The 17,118-nt window shown below is 42.4% G+C and overlaps 1 protein-coding gene across 3 annotated transcripts; it reads left to right on the forward strand.

Moving 5' to 3' along the window:
* The first annotated feature begins 760 nt into the window (after positions 1–760).
* Positions 761–16,746, forward strand: LOC115199865 (leucine zipper putative tumor suppressor 1). 3 transcript variants are annotated; one of them, XM_029762375.1, is made up of 5 exons: positions 761–1,119; positions 11,280–11,752; positions 12,983–13,825; positions 14,092–14,286; positions 14,506–16,746. In XM_029762375.1, exons 2-5 carry the CDS (start codon positions 11,402–11,404, stop codon positions 15,007–15,009), a joined length of 1,893 nt encoding a protein of 630 aa, XP_029618235.1. In that variant the 5' UTR covers positions 761–1,119; positions 11,280–11,401; the 3' UTR covers positions 15,010–16,746. The 3 variants fall into 3 exon arrangements, with proteins under 3 accessions (XP_029618235.1, XP_029618237.1, XP_029618236.1); XM_029762376.1 differs by lacking the exon at positions 761–1,119 and adding an exon at positions 10,064–10,309; XM_029762377.1 differs by lacking the exon at positions 11,280–11,752.
* Positions 16,747–17,118: the final 372 nt, after the last annotated feature.

A 17,118-nucleotide genomic window follows, 5' to 3' on the forward strand; every position in this document is an offset into this window, starting at 1 on the left:
TAAGTAGAGCTACTATAAGAGGTTTGGAATGCGTCTTCCACCAACACCACAGTGGGAGTTCTAACCTGCATCCAGCTGATCATTAATGCATCTGTTACATAACTGTTATGAACCAAAATATATCCCTGTGTGAATTATTGAGCAGGGCTGGAGGAACCAGTGAAGCAGCTTTAATCCTCAGGAGCTAAACACTGAGCGCTCAGACCAGGGAGAAGCAGAGGATGAGTCATATCATCAGCTCCAGAGCACTGTCAGAGTTTAACTTTCATTTAAAACCAACCTGTTTTCAGCGCACAATTCTTTATAGTATTCACAAACTGTCAAATAAATACGGTAGAGACATTGTGTAAGCTGTTACATACTAAGTTGTTACTGTTTTATAATTGATTTGCCTGCTCCTCTGTATTATTAACGTGGAGTAAATCAACATAGATTAGAAATGTTTATGGCACAGTGGGTTGAATTCCAAAACCAGCATTGTGCACACTGAAACAGACACACATGCACACCGTGCCTAGGAATAGCTTCAGAAGAGTGTGGAGGCATCCAATAAGAACAGCGGGCTGATGGTATGTGGGTATACACAGGCAGTGGAGTGAGTTATGATGGATAACAGAATCTTTAGACTGAGTGCCAAGGAGGGGGAGAGAGAGTGAGCGAGAGAGAGAGAAAGAGAGAGAGCAGAGAGAGGGAGAGCTGAAAGAGGAAGAGGGAGGGGTACAGAAAGCAGAGTGGAGAAATACCGCTCAATAGATAGGATGATGGGAGAGTGAGAGGAAGAGATAGGAGTGAGCAAGAAAAAGGGTGAGTGAGTGGTAGAGAAAGGGACAGTGGGAGGGAGTTAAAGAGGGAAAGAACAAGGAGAAAGGAGAGGTAGAAAGAGGAAGATAGCAAATGTAGCTATGTATTTCTGTGGGAGGGTGACAGCGCTCAATTCCTGGGAGATGGGATGAAGTGAACACACAGTATGGAGAGACAAAAACGGGCTTAGAGGACAAAGAAAAATAAACACAAACATAAAAAGAGACATTGCCCCTGTGTGTCCCACTCAGCAGCGCAAGCCATCCTCCACATGGAAGAGGCAGACCCGGGAAAGCAGCTCAGCACTCAGTAATGGAGGTAGGTCACCTCAGGCTCAAATGTTATGGCTGCTAAACTGGATGTGACGGGGTACAAGTGGTTCATATCGATGACTAGCCCAAGGTAAACACGCTAGGAAGTAATGGAAAGGCAACGGAAAGAAGTTGAATACGTTCTGACTCGGCAAGATTTTACTGTAGTTAGAGCAAATGTTTTGCCGTCTATGATTGAAGAAGAACCTTTATTTGAACAAATAAAGAGTAGAAAAGTTTGTCATTTTGTGGAGGTGTTTAGCTTGTTTCTAAAGAACAACTCTCCGGAGTACATGTGCGTCGGTCTTAATTGAGGTGTTAGCATTACACTGCTGTCTCTAAACACTATCAAGTGTAATATAATATGTAGCAATATACTGTTTCAGACTACAGCTTTTCAACAGCTTGTATTTAGTCTCTATCAGACAACAGACCTCCCCAGTGCACATCAAACAAGGAAATTGGTGTGCACTGCTATAACCACAAAAACATTGTGACCATTGTGTACATTATGTGTTGAAACCTGCAGACAGATCTGGTGACAAGATGAGAGATTGGATAAACTGTGCACCTGCATAGACATGCATTGTAGTGCAGCTTTATGCAGGGTAATCAAAAGGAATACAGAAACGTGTGGGTGTAGAAAAACTGGAGATGACAGGCTTTGGAGAGCAGAACGGAACTGTTTTTTTCAGACTAACCATTAAAAAACTGTCATGACCTGCTAAAGAGGCTCTCAAAATAACTGTCCCAGATACCCAAATAAAGCATCTGTATATGTGTCACGAACGTCGTTGGAAGCATACTCGGACCAAAGCGCAGCGTGATCTGCGTTCCACATGTTTATTAAATAAAACTCTCAAAAAACCATAACGAATAAACGAACACGTGAAGCTATGGAGTGCTCACAGGCAACTACACATAAGCAAGATCCCACAAAACACATTGGGGAAATGGCTGCCTAAATGTGATCCCCAATCAGAGACAACGCTAAACAGCTGCCTCTGATTGGGAACCATACCAGGTCAACAAAGAAATACACACACTAGATTACTCACCCTAGTCACACCCCAACCTAACCAAAATAGAGAATAAAAAGGCTCTCTATGGTCAGGGCGTGACAATATGAGGCTTGGTTCAGCGATGCTAATGTAGGGATGCTATTGCAGTGAATGAGTACACATATTTGCTTCCCCACCCCCAAATCTGATGTATGGTACATTCTGGAAAGTATTCAGACCACTTGACTTTTTCCACATTTTGTCACGTTACAGCCTTATTCTAAAATTGATCAAATCAAAATCAATCTACAAAGCAAAAACTGGTTTTTAGAAATGTAACATAAGTATTCAGACCCTTTGCTATGAGACTGGAAATTGAGCTCAGGTGCATCATGTTTCCATTGATCATCTTTGAGATGTGTCTACAACTTGATTGGAGTCTACCTGTGGTAAATTCAATTGATTGGACATGATTTTGAAAGGCACACAACTGTCTATATAAGGTCCCACAGTTGACAGTGCATGTCAAAGCAAAAACCAAGTCATGAGGTCGAATGAATTGTCCGTAGAGCTCCGAGACAGGATTGTGTCGAGGCACAGATCTGGGGAAAGGTACCAGATTGAAGGTCCCCAAGAACACAGTGACCTCTATCATTCTTAAATTGAAGAAGTTTGGTACCACCAAGACTCTTGCTTAAGCTGGCGGCCTGGCCAAACTGAGTAATCAGGGGAGAAGGGCCTTGGTCAGGGAGGTGACCAAGAACCCAATGGTCACTTTGACAGTGCTCCAGAGTTCCTCTGTGGAGATGGGAGAACTAAAAGGACAATCATCTCAGCAGCACTCCACCAAATAGGACTTTATGGTAGAGTGGTCAGACGGAAGCCACACCTCAGTAAAAGGCAAATGACAGCCTGCTTCAAAGGCAGCTAAAGGACTCTCAGACCATGAGAATCAAGATTCTCTGGTCTGATGAAACCCAGATTGAACTCTTTGTCCTGAACGCCAAGCGTCACGTCTGGAGGAAACCTGGCACCATCCCTACGGTGAAGCATGGTGGTGGCAGCATCATGCTGTGGGCATGTTTTTCAGCGGCAAGGACTGGGAGACTAGTCAGGATCAAGGGAAATATGAACAGAGCAAAGTACAGAGAGATCCTTGATGAAAACCTGCTCCAGAGTAATCAGGACCTCAGACTGGGGAGTAGGTTCACCTTCCAACAGGATCTGCTGAGAAGAATGGGAGAAACTCCCCAAATAAAATTAAATGTTATTTTTCACATGCGCTGAACACAACAGGTGACCTTACAGTGAAATGCTTACTTACAAGCCCTTATTAACCAGCAACGCAGTTTTAAGGAAAATAAGTGTTATTAATAAGTAAAAAATAGATAAGCAAAAAAAATATAAAAAATTACAAATAATTAAAGAGCAGCAGTAAAATAACAATAGCGAGGCGTTGTACAGGGGGTACCGGTTAGTCGGGGCAATTGAGGTAATACGGTTGAAGTCAGATGTTTACATACACTTAGGTTGGAGTCATTAAAATGTCTTGTTAACAAACTTTAGTTTTGGCAAGTCGGTTAGGACATCTACTTTGTGCATGACTAAAGTAATTTTTCAAACAATTGTTTACAGACAGATTATTTCACTTATAATTCACTGTATCACAATTCCAGTGGGTCAGAAGTTTGCATACATTAAGTTGACTGTGCCTTTAAACAGCTTGGAAAATTCCAGAAAATTATGCCATGGCTTTAGAAGCTTCTGCTAGGCTAATTGACATCATTTGAGTCAATTGGAGGTGTACCTGTGGATGTATTTCAAGGCTTACCTTCAAACTCAGTGCCTCTTTGCTTGACATCATGGGAAAATCAAAAGAAATCAACCAAGACCTCAGAAAATAAATTGTAGACCTCCACAAGTCTGGTTCATCCTTGGGAGCAATTTTCAAATGCCCGAAGGTACCACGTTTATCTGTACAAACAATAGTACACAAGTATAAACACCATGGGACCACGCAGCCGTCATACCGCTCAGGAAGGAGACGCGCTCTGTCTCCTAGAGATGAATGTACTTTGGTGCAAAGAGTGCAAATCAATCCCAGAACAACGTAATACGTTACGTAATATGTTACGTTATGAATTAAATAGCTGTCATACAATATCATACGACATAGAGGATGTATAATATCATATCATACATCTTACCCGGTCATATAATAGCATACAAATTGGATGATGTAACTTATCATACGTCTTGGTAGACTTATTTGCATTTTGCATCAGAACAACAAAGAAGAATTACAGGGAGAATTAACGTTAGTGGTTAGGAGAACAAAACAACAAAGGTTAGGAGAGTTTTTGTAGCAGGTTAGGTGAATTGGGTTAAGGTTAGAATAAGGGTTAGGGGGAGGATGAACTAAAATGCTACAGTTGTCCCCGGCGCGACTCAAACACACAACCTTTGGATTGCTAGACGGTCGCCGTATACACCCACCCATCCCCCCCAACCAACCTCCATACTTTCGTTTCTGTTTCAAGTAAATAGACTTGAGACAGAAATGCATATAGTAAGTATGTTTCATATACTGTATCTTTGAGGCCAGGCTGGAAAGTTTGGAGCTAAATTCACTTCCCCTCTAATGTAGCTCAGCAGACACTCTTGTCACTTTTTGGGGGCTTCTGAATTTTTGCGGGGGTTCACAAGCTTTCTATCTGTGGTCCTACATTATTGAAGAAGGTTAGGCCTAGAGATACTTTTACCTACTGTACTTACTTTGAAAGTTACTACTTATCTGTAAGTGGATGCAAGTAGTATGGGTCTCTACAATTTCACTTTTCGATAAAGGTAGACAAATACTGCAATTTGCTGCCTTACTTTTCACTGTGGCCTTTCATTTTTAGTCTGACTCCGAGATAAAAGCCTAAGAAGTAAATATTTTATGATTACGGAGAGGCTACTGATCTGTAGCATCTAATGTACGATGCACACACAACTCTCTAAAACAGTTTTTGGATAGATTCCAGCCACTTCAATACTCAGGAACGTTAAGTGTACAGACATCAGAGAGCAATAATCGATGTAGAAGGTGGATAATCTGGCTCAATAAGGATATGTAATAATACATTAGGCATAAAGCCTCGTCACTTACAAACATACTTTTTTTTGGCCTGGTCATTAATTAAGGGTACCATTTGGATGCAAATTAAGACACGTTTCTCCTTGTACGGAGCCCAGCTGCTAGGCTTATGCAAATGCCTTTTGGAAACACCGGGCACCCCAGAAATGCAATTCATAGAATGAGCATCACCTTTGTAGAGTAACGGTTGATTGTTTGACGGCCTAATGTCTAATTTGAAAGGGTTGAATCGCTTCAGGCAAGCATTCTAATTTCAGAGATAGGCCTCCATTAAAACGGACCTGGCTGTTCTTACCTTAATGAAAAGCAATAGTGTTTAATTAATGACTAGCACATGCTCTCTTCGCCACAACCACTCATTTAACTTTGCCCCCCATCCACACAAGGCCCTTTCCTCCACCACTCAAAAGGATTGATTGAAGGGCACTCAGGGTAGCCTACAAAATACCCATACTCACTTCAAACATAGTGTTGACATTTTCATTGATATCACTCACTCGCACACAGACACAAAAAACTCTCTCTCTTCCCTCAGTGGCAGTAGGAATGAGCGTGTGCGATTCCCTATTCAGAGCTGAGGGGTCATTCACTCACAGCCTCCTCACCAATGTACTAAGTGGATTATCCAATTAGCTTCCATTGTATGCTCTGAGGAGAAATCACACTAGGGCATGCACAGCCTGGATGGATGGATAGCAGGGGAATAAGAGTGAAAGTGACAGATCGATGCTTGTCTCTGTCTCCCACATCACTCCCAGCAGAGTGTCATTTAGTCTAACGAAGATAACTCATACCTTCAACATGGCCACACAATGAATTGGGAACAATGTCAAGCGATGTGAGGAGAATCGTTGACAGCATACAGAGATAGAGACAGGACCTTCCTTTTCAATTATTCACCTCATCACACACTGGAAAGGTTTTTGTTGTCCTTTTTGGTGTCTCACATTCACACACACATACACACACAATCTACAGTTGAAGTCAGAAGTTAACATACACCTTAGCCAAATACATTTAAACTCAGTTTTTCACAATTCCTGACTTTTAATCATAGTAAAAAATCCCTGTCTTAGGTCAGTTAGGATCACCACTTTATTTTAAGAATGTGAAATGTCAGAATAATATTAGAGAGAATGATTCATTTCAGCTTTTATTTCTTTCATCACATTCCCAGTGGGTCAGAAGTTTACATACACTCAATTAGTATTTGGTAGCATTGCCTTTAAATTGTTTAACTTGGGTCAAACGTTTCGGGTAGCCTTCCACAAGCTTCCAACAATAAGTTGGCTGAATTTTGGTCTATTCCTCCTGACAAGGCTGGTGTAACTGAGTCAGGTTTGTAGGCCTCCTTGCTCGCACACGCTTTTTCAGTTCTGCCTACAAATGTTCTATAGGATTGAGGTCAGGGCTTTGTGATGGCCACTCCAATACCTTGACTGTGTTGTCCTTAAGCTATTTTGCCACAACTTTGGAAGTATGCTTGGGGTCATTGTCCATTTGGAAGACCCATTTGCGACCAAGCTTTAACTTCCTGACTGATGTCTTGAGATTTTGCTTCAATATATCCAAATCATTTTCCGTCCCACAGGATGCCATCTATTTTGTGAAGTGCACCAGCCCCTCCTGCAGCAAAGCACCCCCAGACCATGATGCTGCCACCCCCGTGTTTCACAGTTGGGATGGTGCTCTTCGGCTTGCAAACCACCCCCTTTTTCCTCCAAACATAACAATGGTCATTATGGCCAAACAGTTCTATTTTTGTTTCATCAGACCAGAGAACATTTCTCCAATCATTTCTCCAATCTCCGATCTTTGTCCCCGTGAGCACTTGCAAACCGTAATCTGTTTTTTTATGGCGGTTTTGGAGCAGTGGCTTCTTTTTTTTAGATTAGGTTCAGTAGGTAGGTTCATCTCTAGGAGACAGAACGCGTCTCCTTCCTGAGCGGTATGATGGCTGCGTGGTCCCATGGTGTTTATACTTGCGTACTATTGTTTGTACAGATGATTGTGGTACCTTCAGGCATTTGAAATTGCTCCCAAGGATGAACCAGACTTGTGGAGGTCTACAATTTTTTTTGCTGATTTCTTTTGATTTTCCCATGGATGTCATGCAAAGAGGCACTAAGTATTAAGGTAGGCCTTGAAATACATCCACAGGTACACCTCCAATTGACTCAAATTATGTCAATTAGCCTATCAGAAGCTTCTAAAGCCATGACATCATTTTCTGGAATTTTCCAAGCTGTTTAAAGGCACAGTCAACTTAGTGTATGCAAACTTCTGACCCACTGGAATTGTGATACAGTGAATTATAAGTGAAATAATCTGTCTGTAAACAATTGTTTGAAAAATTACTTGTGTCATGCACAAAGTAGATGTCCTAACCGACTTGCCAAAACTACAGTTTGTTAACAAGAAATTTGTGGAGTGGTTAAAAAAATGAGTTTTAATGACTCCAACCTAAGTCTATGTAAACTTCCGATTTCAACTGTATATGCGAGCTTGGAATATGGCTGTGTCATGACTGCGAGGACTTAAAGCTAAAAACGCTTTATAATTATGTCTCCTCAGTCCATCTATTCGCAGTTTACGCGCCACGAGGGCCCTAACCATATTTCTACAGAAAATAACATTGGGCTGTGTGACACAAAATGTCATGACCCCCCGCCCTACCACCTCCCCCCTAAGAACATTAAGGGACCTAAGAAAATGTTTGTTTGTTTTGAAGCTCATTTTCTGCAATTCTACGAAGTTTAACAATGCTCATTACATCTTTCAGGTAGGCTATTTAATGATAATAATAATGGATAAGGAAAATGAAGTCTAGACCCGATTAACAAAAATGTTAATCTGCTACCAAATATGTTTTATTATGATCATTTATGTCAACCATCAATTTAATTATACAGTACATATTCTATTTTACAGAAAGTGATTTAATCAATTGTTGACTGTGCCCAATACTGTTTGTATCGTTTTGCGCTGCTACCATGTTGTGTAGCTACCATGCTGTGTTGTTATTTGTTGCTGCCTTGCTATGTTGTTATGTTAGGTCTCTCTTTATGTAGTGTTGTGTTGTCTCTCTTGTTGTGATGTGTGTTTTGTCCTATATTTATTTTGCATTTATTTTATTATTTTTTATCCCAGGTCCCCGTCCCCGCAGGAGGGATTTTGTCTTTTGGTAGGCCGTCATTGTGAATAAGAACTTGTTCTTAACTGACTTGCCTAGTTAAATAAAGGTTAAATAAAAATATAAAAATACAAAAAAATTGATTAGTGACAGATTCACACATTGTAGAAATTTACTTCCAATTTCTTAGACTCCTTGACGAGGTCATAGCTCAGCTTCTGAATGTCATAGAGACAAACCAAAGATATTTCCATGTGCACCAGAGTCGCGTCTTCCTTTGGCATTTTACCGCTTGTGTCTAGCATCACAGATATAAGAGTCGTTTTAGATCAGTATAAACAATCGCGAATTGCTCTACTGTACCTCTTTAGCAGAGGTTTCCAACCTAGGGGGGAGGCACGAAACAAGACCTCTTGCTAAAGAGGTACAGCAGAGCTGAGCGGCTCGTTCATTGTGGGACAGGTATAAATCCTGCCCTATATGTCCCTGCTCTCGCCTATGAGGTAATGGATTGGCTACGCGTGTCACTGTGTGTCTCAGTGTCAGCTGGTCCACTGTGTGGCAGGCTTTTGTGTCAGGCAGGTCAGCTGTGGCTTGGTGGGGGCACGTGTAGCAAACCCTCCCCCTCACTATGCACACACTCATACAAAGAGATCACTCCCCCAAACCCCATTCTCAATGTAGCTCCACATACCCCCAATTGTTCTCCAGTGACTGAAGGCCTTACATCATTGTGATCCTAGGAGGCCTGAGGGTCAGATGGATTTGTATAATATATTTCAGTTATGTAATCTTGATGAAATTACAAAATCTTCCTCAATATAAGAAGAGCCTCTGATAGGGTTTAGTAAAGACAGCTCATGTACATTATCTTGAAAATCTATGATAGACTAAAATGAAAGCAATAATCTACAGATTTTTGGGGAAATATCTCCCTACTGCTAATGCAGGTGTGCCCTGTTGTTTATCAGGAGTTGAATCTCAATAAATTGATTTATTTTGAAAGCCCTTGAAATGAATATTCTTAAAATCAATAATGTTCCATCTGTGAACATTGCACAAAATATTCCCTTGATCAACCAAAAAAGTTGATCAATTAAGGTTTGTGTGTTAAAAGATTTAATCAATTTAGGCTGCTTGCCTAAAACAAGGGTTTACTTTTACAGTGTATTCCTAGAGAGGCTGAGAAAGTGGGCAAGCTGAAACTGATACAGCAGCACTAAGAGCAACTCAAAGCCGCTCAAAAGCCACTCAATGCCCTCAGCAGTAAATCACTCTTACTGCACAATTTGCCCCTTATTCTAAAGTGTAGCCATTTATTTAACACTCAAATATGGTGTTTGCTGTTCAGTAGGAATAAATCAAATACCAGACAAAAGTCCACACAAAGACTGGCGCACTTCAGCAGATAAAGAGAAAGAGGGGTTATTTCTCTTCAGCCAGAGAGCTGTTTGTTCAGAGTGGGTGTGGGGCAGTGTGGGAGGAACAGGGAAGAGGGGGTGGGGGGGGGTATTACACAGTCAGTTGATGGAGAAAAGGGGGCGGAGGGAGTTTGGGGGTGTACGGGGGAGGGGGTTAAAGAATCCATTGTGAGGAAAAGGAGTTAATCACTTGAGCGGCGTGTGCCAGTGTAAAAGGAGCACATGTCGTACACCCCATTCCCTGGGGGCTTCCAAAGTCCCATCTCCCGTCTAGATGAATTTACATGTCAGTTATGCAAAGCCGGGCCTCCTCTGAATAAAGCAAAGAAAGACCCAGCCCCTCAGAATAGTAGCCTCTTGGCTGGTGATAGTGGTGGTGTGTTCACTGCATGAATGGTTCATTCAGGGACGCACACTCGTACACACACACGGCTACGTGGTATTTCCAGGACTGAAGGGATTGCTGCGCGTTAGTCTGCTAGATGGATGCTTTTGCCATGGCAGTAAGTCAATGTGAATATTTTCTAGTCTTGTGATGAATTTTGGTGGTGAATTCTAGAATTTGAGAGGGATTGTGAAAGAATGTCAGACAGACAGATAGGCTGGAGGTGGGAGGGGGGGAGGATGATGTCAAAGATTGTTTACATATGGCATCTGGCATTTGTTCTGTACTTGAAAAGGTACAAATCAAAACAATAATTAGCTATAATTTGAGGACAATTGTAGGTACTGCCAAACAGTACCATGTCAAACAATATAAACATGTAAAAAATATCCTTCTCCTGAACGAAGCTAAATAGCCGTTTTTTTCTGACATGCTGTATAGGATAGTGACCAAGAGGCTGTATTCTGTTTCGTCCATTGTGATTCTAGTCACTGTCCACATAGCTATTATTGCATTTTCTATGAAAAGATAAGGTGAGCAGAAGAGTTCTTACTTGGTGCATGTTTTGTCCGTTTTTTCATCTCCTCCTGAGAGACAAACAGTGGAATACTAACACTCCTTATTCATTCAAAACAACTGCACTTGCACCATACTCTAATAGAAAAAACACTAACAGTGACAGCTATGCATGTCTTCCACGCCAGCCACGCCGTGTTAAGAATGATTTGCAACGGATTAGCTGTCAGATACGTACTACTTAATGTGACTATTATAGTTGGCCCGTTGCGCCATGCTTTTGTTCCTGTGGACATTATGCTTAAAGAAAGGCCACCAGGTGGTTGGGGAGCCCATGGGCAATCTCATTCACTTTGGAGACCTCTGCTACTTAGTAACTAGTGACAACTCAAAGGCATTAAGTCTGTTCCCTAGAGGGTTTGAGATCATGGCTAGCAACATCTGGGACCTTGTATCTCCCAGGGCAGAGATGATGAAGAGAGGGTATGTCTACAGTATGGTTTGTTGCGAAAGTAATAGTGAGAAAAGTATAACAAAAAATCTCAAGTTGAATCTCAATTTCTTCCCTTCAGATGGAAACGTTGACAATATCTCCCTGGGGTCATGAGTTTTTCCCGCACCACAAGTACCTCTTCAACAAAATACGTTAAAGTTGTCAGGACATCCGTTCTGCTTTCCCTTATGCTCAGAGACCATGGGAAGCGTCAGCAGCCTCATCTCAGGTCACAGTCTTCACAGCAAGCACCGTCAGGCAACGGAGTACAAATTAAAGAAAGCAGGCCATCACCGGAAGACAGGGCGGAGCCTGGATGGCCTACTGAAGTATAGCTTTGCACAGGGGTCCTACAACAACACATCTAAAGCCATCTCTCAGGCAGGCAGGAGTGAGGACTTCTTTTACATAAAAGTGAGCCACAAGCCGCGGACAACTCACCAGAGAGGCATCCCAACAGAGGACCATTTAGGACAGGGACATTTTACTGATACGGAACCAGACAGTAGAGTGCCACCTAAATTGCTGCCTATGTCTGGGAAACTGGAGAAGGTGAGTCTCTGACTTGCTCAACATACTTGCTCAACATACTTGTCTGTGTCAATATTTCTGTGTTGTACAATTGATAGCCAGGAAGGCCATTTCAAACACAACTTCAAGATCAGACAAGCACAGTAGATAGCAAACAAAAACATTACCTCTGTTGAAACACCAAGCTTTGTGTTGTCCAGTCTTTTTAACCATCGCCAAGGTTGATGACTTAAGCCACAATAATGAGTTTGGGTTTCAGCCTAACTGCAAATGCGTGTAACCACACTCAAAGTCATAGACAGAGCTAGATGCAAGGACTGACAGTCCAAGAGATTTAAATTAGAATTGTAAACTTATTTTAAGCTATACATTATTAGTTTAGAAAGACTAAAATGACAGCAAAAACAAACAATGGTGTAAAATAACCTTATACAACTTAATGATTGGGTTGGACTAAGCTCATTTGTAAAAATCTTTATTTAACTAGGCAAGTCAGTTAAGAACACATTCTTATTTACCATGACGGCTTACCCAGCCAAACCCTAACCCGGACGACGCTGGGTCAATTGTGCGCCGCCCTATGGGACTCCCAATCACGGCCGGTTGGGATACAGCCTGGAATCAAACCAGGGTCTGTAGTGACGCCTCTAACTCTGAGATGCGGTGCTTTAGACCGCTGCGCCACTCGGGAGCCCTCGTGAGGCATTATAAGTTATATCCTTAAGAATGAATGGGTAGGCTATATTTTATTAATTAAAATCAGTAAATATTGCAGATTGCAATGCCTTGATCGTTTGTAAGATGTCATCAGTGATGTTATCTTGTCTTATCCAAGTCCTGCTCTCTGAATAGGCCTTTATGCCCCAAGAGAGGAGTCCACAAGATTACTGCTCACACTTAAACAGCGCAACACATTATTAATATCACAGAGTAGGACAATTCATCTTTTCTCAGACAGTACAACAGGGTGGAGGAGGAGGTTGGGTATAACTGGTGGTGTTTCCAGACAGCACAAATGGGACATATGGAATAAGCTCATGTTTCATGACAGTTTCATGTATTCTGTATATTCTTACATTGTACTTTTACATGTACAAATCTCCAATTTCTGGGTGGTTATCTGTTCTCGTCAGCACTAAAGAATTGATTATTCATTGGTATCAGTATTTGCTTACATGATCATCTCCATTGCTAAAAGGAAGGTTGAAAACTAAAACCATTGACTATTTGCTCTTCTTCCTCTGCCTCTAGAATACCGAGAACGCTTTGATCCGGCCCACAGCCTTCAAGCCAGTCATCCCTAGGAGCACCTCTTCCACAGAGACTCGCGACAATCTCACCCACCTGCTTATTCCCTCAGAAAGGACCAAAGACTCCCAGAGGCCCAAACAGGACACCTTTTCAGTGACCCTCTCAGACTCTGGGCAGGATTCAATGTCCAGCCTGCCTACTCAAAGCGCCAATGGGAGCCTCAGTGCTTCCACAGGCCCATTGTCTCAGTGTGCAGGAGGCTCAGCCCATGGCATGACCCATCCCCTGCAGCCCCCCCGCTCTACATGGACCAATGGCAATGGCATTAGAGCTAGTGCTAGGGTTGCAGCTCTAAGTAATGGAGGGGCAGTGAAGGCTAACAGGGATGCCGTCTCCATACCGTCCACTCAGCAGCCTATTCCTCTGTTGGAGGAGATGGGAGGCTGTAATCGCTCTCCCATCTCAATGGACGAGTCCCTCATTGAGCTGCTGGAGCAGAGGCTGCTGGAGAGTGAGACAGAGCTGCAGGAGCTGCAGGTGAGCTTTGAGGAGAAAGAGGTGGACACTTGCCAGCTGTTTGAGGAGAGGCAGAGGTATTGTGTTGAGGAGATGGAGGGCCTGAAGCAGAGGTGCTCCATCAAGCTCAGGCAGGTCTCGCACAGGACCGTGAGGAACCACCAGGCCTTGCAACTGCAGGTCAGTCAGCTGCAACAGGACAAGCAGAGGCTCCAGGATGAGCTGGCCAGGATGACCCAGGAAAAGGACCTGACAGAGGTCAAACTGAGGTCGTTTGAGAGGGAGAAAACCCAGTTTGAGCCCACCTTAGAGGAGACCCAGTGGGAGGTGAGTGTGGCCAGCATGTCTCATGAATTTTTCCTGACCACATGGCCTTACCATGAAAATCAGGGCCCTAGTTGTGACTGAGTGGGCCCAAAGTATTTCCTGGTCAGGTCACTAAGAAAAACTAGTTATAGGTACTGAACGCATTGCACAGGGTTTGCACAGGGTTTGCACAGGGTTTGCACAGGCCAGAGAGTATGTAATTTAAAAAAATTCTCAAAAGCAGCCAGTAATTCAACGCATTTTTTTTTTGTTGCATTCTTTACTAGGTATGTCAAAAGACTGGGGAGATCTCCCTGCTGAAGCAGCATCTCAGGGACTCCCAGGCTGATGTCACTCACAAGCTGAATGACATCGTCAGCCTCAAGGTTTCGCTGAAGGAGACTCGGGCCAAAATGGAGGCATTGGGGCAGCAGAACAAAGAACAAGAGGACAAGATACACTCTCGCAGTGTGGAGGTCGAGGTACTGGGTCTCTTTTGTCAAAAGAAAATCAGAGGTAGTATGATATGCATACAGAATAGATTTCTTTAGTGAAGTACAGACGCTGCACTAGTGGTGAGCAGATCTAAATCACATTTAAGTGTGAGTGACAATGCTGAATCTAGGTCATTATCTACTAGGCCTCCATGTTCAACAGCAAACTTCATTTTATAATGACACAATTCATCTATTCCACCCCAGGTATGCCACAATGAGCTCCAGCGCAAGAAGAACGAGGCTGATCTTCTAAGAGAAAAGGTGGGTATACTAGAGACAGACATCAAAGGAATTAAAAAGGATCTGGCCCTGGCAAAAGAACAGAGGCAGCAGCAGAAGGCCAAACTGGAGGCCCAAGCCCAGCAGAGGTCAGACCAGAGTGGGGGGAGAGAAGGGTGCATGAGCACTGACTCCCTCCAGGGAGAGGTGGAGAGACTGAAAGGGGAGCTCAGGGAAGAGAGAGAGACTCAGGAGAGGCTGTTGAACAGCTTTGAGCATGAAAGACAGACGTGGAACAAGGAGAAGGACAGAGTCATCAAGTACCAGAACCAGCTTCAGCTCAACTATCTGCAGATGCACAAGAAGAACCAAGACTTGGAGAGAATCCTGCAGGAGCTCACAGTGGAGCTGGAGAGTCGGCCGGAGCTCGACGTGGACATCCACAGCTCAGGGTTACACTATGAGGATATGATCGCCACAGAAATTTGAGTGAGAAACTCACAGAGAATAATACAAAAAAATCATCAACTGTTACAACAGGGTAATTAAACAATCATATTAAACACATCATTTGTTATATCTGTCCAGAAGACAGATGATCCATTGCTGCCTTGGCAGGGGCAGCATTTTAAAGATAATTAAGTTGGCTAACATACTGCTGCACAATATGACAGAATTGGGGTCAGGTCTGACTACTAAAATCACTGTAGTTCTCTATGACCGTGTAAAGCAGGCTTTAAGCTTTTGTTATGTTACCTATAGGGTTGGATTCCCAGAAACAGATTAAACCTAGACTTGGACCAAAAAAAGCATTCAAGACAAGGCTTAATCTTTGTCCAGGAAACCGCCCCATAATGTTCCATTGACAGTAGCCTACGAAATGCTTGTTCCTCTTGAGCAGTTTCCCAGTACTATAGTTAACTTAAGGCATTCGTTCTGCATATGTCAAGTCCTACATATGATGTTGCAAGTCTCCACAACAACCACTGAGACTCAGCGATATGAGAGCCAATTTATTTTTATTTAACCTTTTTGATCCCAAGCATCACCGTGGCCAGAGATATTGCAGAGAGTGTGAGGCAAGAGGATGCGCTCGTCAGCACCCACACAGATACTGGCATCTGCACGTGTATGGGAGTTCACATGGCTCTCCTGCAACATGATATAATAGCTGCATGGCAACAAATGCTGAGGAGTGCAGCCACCTGTGTCACACAGTCTTTCTATTTGTCAGACGTCTCCCCACGCTTTGTAGTAACTGTATAGCTGAGTTTGCCTAAGTGTCAAACCACTGGATGTATAGTTTGTGAATTATCATCAGTATTATTTATTGATATAAGGGACACAAACGTTCAACACAGTATTGTACTGATTGCGGTTTGAAAGGGACTAATTAAACTGAGATGATAAAGAATGTATATCAATGCACTTCCATTGTAAGAGGGACTAGTTGAACATGATTGTCTCAAAGTGCATCATACAATACACTGAGAATGTCTCACTTTACAGATATCTCACAGAGGTACATTTGGCACTAAATCCTGTTCACTCTCAGCCTAGCCTGATTGTTACTTACAGTATCAAGGCTGAAATCAAATTAAGGACTATCGTTAGGATCTAGGCCCACAAGGCTGTAAATGGAACAATGTGGTCACCAGGCTGAGAACATCATTCCAACATTTATCTGATGTGCTAGACATGCAATGCAAACCAATGAAAACACAAACACAGAGAGAATAGCAATAACGTTTACGTAAATGTAAGGGTTACAGATAGTTTCATTGAGACCTCAAAATAATATATAGTACATGGGTACTCAGATCTCTGCAAATCACATGGATCTTTTCAAATGTACTTTTCCAACATGACACCATAAAGGTTAGAAAGTCTGTATCAGTAATTGGACAGCAGTCAAGCACATGAGTCTGATAATGGAGCCTTATCCTGCTGTGATTCTGATGGACAGACAACATTCAAGCACAAAGAGGTTTGAATAAATTAGCAGGGGGAGGCACATGTGCAATGTACAAAAGAAGGACACTGGCTGTTTTTTTATGGTCTCTGGTCATAGAAGAGCTGTTTTGCAGATGTATAACAACCAAGCACTCAGTAAATCCACACATTTATTATGAAACAGAATAGCCTATATATATTATATACAATTTGGTATATGTACAAGTGCATGGATAATTAATAAAGTTCAACAAATGATCTTACAGTCAGGCACCACAGGCTAAAATGACATATTTTGGTATTTTGGTCCTATAACATTAGTACTTAATTAGTACAAGTAAACATGAACATGGCTGTATTTTGGGTGGATGGATATCCTCCATAGGGCTCTAGCTTGGCAATAGTTTGAAAATATACTGTTAAGGAGTGTACTCCTTAACCTCCAAGGACCTTACTGTATATGCTATGTTTAGAGGTAGACTGGCTCTGGCTGCCAAAACAGTCAAATACTCCATCTAAACATAAATCGATTCTCAAATGCGATATGGTTCTAGAAAAATGAAGCTCTTTACTTGCATATCACATGAAACCAATTTCACAAATGCTAAATATACACTTACTGTACACTATTTTAACCCGGTTTAA

This window comes from Salmo trutta, chromosome 9 (genome assembly GCF_901001165.1).
Source record: "Salmo trutta chromosome 9, fSalTru1.1, whole genome shotgun sequence".
Taxonomy (NCBI): domain Eukaryota; kingdom Metazoa; phylum Chordata; class Actinopteri; order Salmoniformes; family Salmonidae; genus Salmo; species Salmo trutta.